This window comes from Furipterus horrens, unplaced genomic scaffold, assembly GCF_987537825.1.
Source record: "Furipterus horrens unplaced genomic scaffold, mFurHor1.1.pri manual_scaffold_13, whole genome shotgun sequence".
Taxonomy (NCBI): Eukaryota; Metazoa; Chordata; class Mammalia; order Chiroptera; family Furipteridae; genus Furipterus; species Furipterus horrens.
The window spans coordinates 59,085,199-59,089,743 of record NW_028327183.1 but is presented as its reverse complement, the minus strand read 5'-3'; the positions used below and the strand labels follow the sequence as shown (position 1 = coordinate 59,089,743).

At 41.7% G+C, this 4,545-nt stretch overlaps 1 protein-coding gene across 1 annotated transcript; it reads right to left on the bottom strand.

Moving 5' to 3' along the window:
* Window positions 1–1,503: 1,503 nt before the first annotated feature.
* LOC149995668 (uncharacterized) lies at window positions 1,504–2,682 on the bottom strand. Its single transcript, XM_090260770.1, has one exon. The coding sequence runs from the start codon at window positions 2,613–2,615 to the stop codon at window positions 1,686–1,688; it is 930 nt and encodes a 309-aa protein (XP_090116896.1). The 5' UTR covers window positions 2,616–2,682; the 3' UTR covers window positions 1,504–1,685.
* Between the last annotated feature and the right edge of the window lie 1,863 nt (window positions 2,683–4,545).

Sequence of the window (4,545 nt, the reverse complement as noted above, 5' to 3'; positions counted from 1 at the left end):
TTTTAAAAAATTTTTTTATTTACTTTTTAGAGAGAGGGGAAGGGAGGGAGAGAGGGCAAGGGAAGGAGAAAAAGAGGATGAGAAACATTGATCGGTGTGTGATGGCTACATGCATAAATTGGCTGCCTCTCACATGTCCCCAGCTAGGGACCTGGCCCTCTCCCCAGGCATGTGCCCTGATGGGGAATTGAACTGGTGACCTTTTGGTTTGCAGGCCTGTTGTCAATCCCATGAGCCACACTAGCCAGGGCAAGATTATTCTTTGAAGTATATGGTATGTACCTACTACATTTTGTATAGGAAAAAGTCCAAGTAATTTGGAAATACTATACACTATTATAACAACTAGGTGTCTTCAAAGAAAACCAATTATTTCATAAAGCAAAAATTACTTGTTTTCAAGGAGTCAAAATGGGTGAGTAACCCAAATTAATAAAATAGGTAAATTATGTGAGCACACAATTTACTGAAAACATGTCAGTAGTTCATATACATCTACAAAAACACTGATCATAAGTCCTTAGGGAAATCCATCTAAAACAGACAGCATGATGAACATACAGAAGCTAAAATTCCTAAAAATTAAACAGATCAAGATTTTGTTAAGAGTAGGGAAATGCAACCCTCATACACTACAAGAATGCCTAACGGAACAATTAGCTTAGGTCATACTTTGTTAGGTCCTCTGAAATTTAAAAGCTTTGAGACGTGTCCACACTGTGAACATATAAATTAAACATGGACATCTACTCAGAACGTTTTCTTCTGTCACTACAGTGAAAAAATAATACATTTCCTAAAATCCAACTGTTTACACAGTGAGAACTCTCCAATATCAAAAGGGCACAGACTTATGGCTGAAGAGTCCCCATGTTCACATCATGCTTGAAGCCTTTAACCAGTGTGGACTGTGATTAAGGTGGCCACGGGTACAAGGTAAAGATTTCTCACAATTTAATGTCCCCTTAAGGCCTACTTCCTGTGTGAACTGTCTGATGACAAGACAGGAAAAAGGATAGAAAAGGAATTTCCCACATTCACTGTACTCTTAAGGCCTTTACCTAGAATGAAATCTCTGGATATAATGGAACTTACTGCTACAAGAAAAAAATTTCTCATATTGCATGTATATATAAAACCTATTAGCTATGTGACCTCTGATAAGATAACAAAGGAAATCTATAGAAATAAAAGATTTCCCAAAACTTTTTAACTTCTAAGAACTGAGTCATTGTGAATTTTCAGATGACAATGAAGGCCATGGCTACTGAAAAAGATTTCCTGTATTCAAAGCACTCAGATGGCATTTCTAGAGTAAACTCTCTGGAAATTACTGATGCAAGAAAAAGATTTCCCACATTCACTGGAGGCATATGACCATTCCTCAGAACTCCTTGACGTCATGGAGGAAAATGCTACAAGTAAAGATTTCCCACAATCACTGCAGCCATAAGGCCATTCTCCTGGATGAACTCACTGATCACAATGAAGGTTAATGCTACAACAATAGATCTACACACATTCACTGCACTCTTAGGCCTTTCTTTTGAGTGAACTCCCTGTCGCTAATGTAGGTGGCCGCTATAGGTTATAGATTTCCCCTGCTCACTGCCCTTGAAAAGCCTTTATTCAGTGTGAACTCGTCAATAACAAAAGACAGAGCTACTCATCTAAGTTTTTCCATGTTAACCACACTCATACAGGTTTTTCTCCAGAATGAACTCGAGAGTGTTGAATAAGGGCAGAGCTCTGTCTAAAACATTTCTTACATACACTGCATTCATAAGGCTTTTCTCCAGTGTGAACTCTCTGATGACATCGAAGAGCAAAGTTACTGGAAAAAGGCTTTCCACACTCACTGCACTCATAAGGCCTTTCTCCAGTGTGAATTCTCTGATGATAACGGAGAAGAGAGCTACTGGGAAAGGATTTCCTACACTCACTGCACTCATAAGGCCTTTCCCCAGTATGAACCCTCTGATGATTAAAAAGGGCAGAGCTCCAAGTAAAAGATTTTCCACACTCATTGCACTCATAAGGCCTTTCTCCAGTATGAACTCTCTGATGATTACGAAGAACAGAGCTAATGGTAAAAGATTTGCCACATTCACTACACTCATAAGGCCTTTCCCCAGTGTGAAGTCTGTGATGGTTACGAAGGGCAGAGCTTCTGGTATAAGATTTTCCACATTCGCTGCACTCATAAGGCTTTTCTCCAGTGTGAACTCTGAGATGCTTATGAAGGTTAGAGCTCCTGGTAAAAGATTTTCCACATTCACAGCACTCATAAGGCCTTTCTCCAGTGTGAACTCTGTGATGTCTATTGAGGTCAGAGCTACTGGTATAAGATTTCCCACATTCACTGCACTCATAAGGCCTTTCTCCACTGTGAACTCTCTGATGATTACGAAGAGCAGAGCTAATGGAAAAAGATTTTCCACATTCACTGCACTCATAAGGCCTTTGTCCAATGTGATCTCTGTGATGTCTACGGAGGGCAGAACTCCATGTATAAGATTTCCCACATTCAGTGCACTCATAAGGCCTTTCTCCAGTGTGAACTCTCTGATGAACATGGAGGTCAGAACTACTGGTAAAAGATTTCCCACATTCATAACACACAAAGCACTGTCCTCCTACAATGAAATTCTCGTCCTCAACAAGTGTGCCATCACAGCCAATGGCTTTCTTGCATTCTCCTGCAGTGTAATGATATTTCCTACTTTGAAAAGTCATTCCAGACTTAGAGATTTTCTTTACACTGTGCATGGTTTGAGTAGCCAATTGCTCAAGAGGTCCTGAGCTGATGAGGAAGGGTCTGCCAACCTGACTAGAAGCACAAGGTTTCCATGACAAATGGGAATTGCAGCTATTTCCAAGTGAATCATCGTCCACACTGCTTATGAAACAATCCTTTGTTGTGTCCTGCTCTTGGTGCTGATGACTCTGTGCACTGAAATAAAATGGTTCTGCACATGCCCCACACCTCAGCAGTGTCAGCCTCTGGTGTGTTCCCTCCTGGTCAACCAAGAGGAAAATGTCTCTCAAGACGCGCCCACAACTCTCACAGGGGTGGCTCTTCTGGGAAGACAAAGCTGAGTTGGGAACCTTTGCCTGCGAGACTCTTACAGAAACGTTCTGTTCACTGGGTGTCTCCGCATCCTCTGCTCCACAGCAGCAACCTGGACAAAAACAAACACTGTTGAAGTACAGCCTGAACTACAGGGAGGGGGTTTTCTCATCACAAATTTGCATCTGTCACATCTAGTTATGGTTCCATGTGACGGTTTTCAAGTCAAGGAGATAGACTCTGAGAAAGGGGTTGTTGTGCATTACGAGGCCAAGGAATAATTAGGAACTCATTAAACAAAGGACACTAGGATAAGACGGGATACAAGGAAGAGAGGCTGGGTTTAAGGTTGTTCCACTGCTGATGGTGGCCTGCAAAATCCTTTCTGCTGGTGATGTAATACTGTGTAGAGAAATGTGAATGTGCCCAAAACATGAAAATCAACCACAGCAGAAAAGATGCTGTACAAGGTTTGTATAGAGCATGTGCACACTTCATGGTGCAGCAGTCAGTTGGAGAGCAAACCAGAGACCCCTCAGAACAACGGTTGTGGTGCAGAGGTTAGAGAGGCAGTTCAGCCCTGGCTGAAGGTCAGAGTAGAAATGGCACCTATGAGAACTAACAAACTGGCAAAGTGCCACCACTCGGAAAAGACAAGTAGATTAAGGTGTGGCCACTGATAATGGGACAAAACACACATGAACAGAATAGCTTCCTCATTATATTTTAACAAAGCCTTGGTATCAAACCCTCCCCAAGTGCCATTCACCAACGCCAGACCCCCTCTGAGCCCATCCTGTCATGAGGGACTAATGTCCCTCTTGTGATACACAAAAGACTCTTCCACTTCCCTCCCAGTTGAGCAATTACATGGAATACCGACGATGTAACTCCTAAGAGAAAACAGAAAAGATGATTAACCCACGTTGTTGTAATACAACTCTGCATAAACAGACAAAGGAAAAAGATCTATGTGATTGACATTAGCAAGATGGCAGAATAAAAAATACAAATATTCAATCCCCTTCAAGACAATCATCCATGATAAAAAGCAGCCATTAAGGAAAAAGGGAAATGCTTAGGAGTTTTTCCAAAGAATCATAAAGTGGAGCATCAAAAAAATAACTGCACAGAAGCAATTGCAGGAAAGACTGGCTTAGCAAAGATGGTTAGATTCAAAAGACAGGGTGACAGCTTCTCCACGGCACTGCACAGGTGCTACAGTGGACTCTAGTGGTCATTCTGTGAACACCATGGCAACTGCTGTCTGAGTTTAGGAGTCTCTGTAACATCTGCTAACTCTTCACAAATTTCATCCTAAACTATCCTGTATAGTTTGTCAGTATGGTTATCAAGAGAACCAATCCCCATGGCCGTAACATCACTTGTGAAAGAATAACATCAGTATATCCCCAGCAATCTGCCACCAAAAACTCCAATAGAGATCAGTAAACACTTGGAAATCCGTTGCCCTG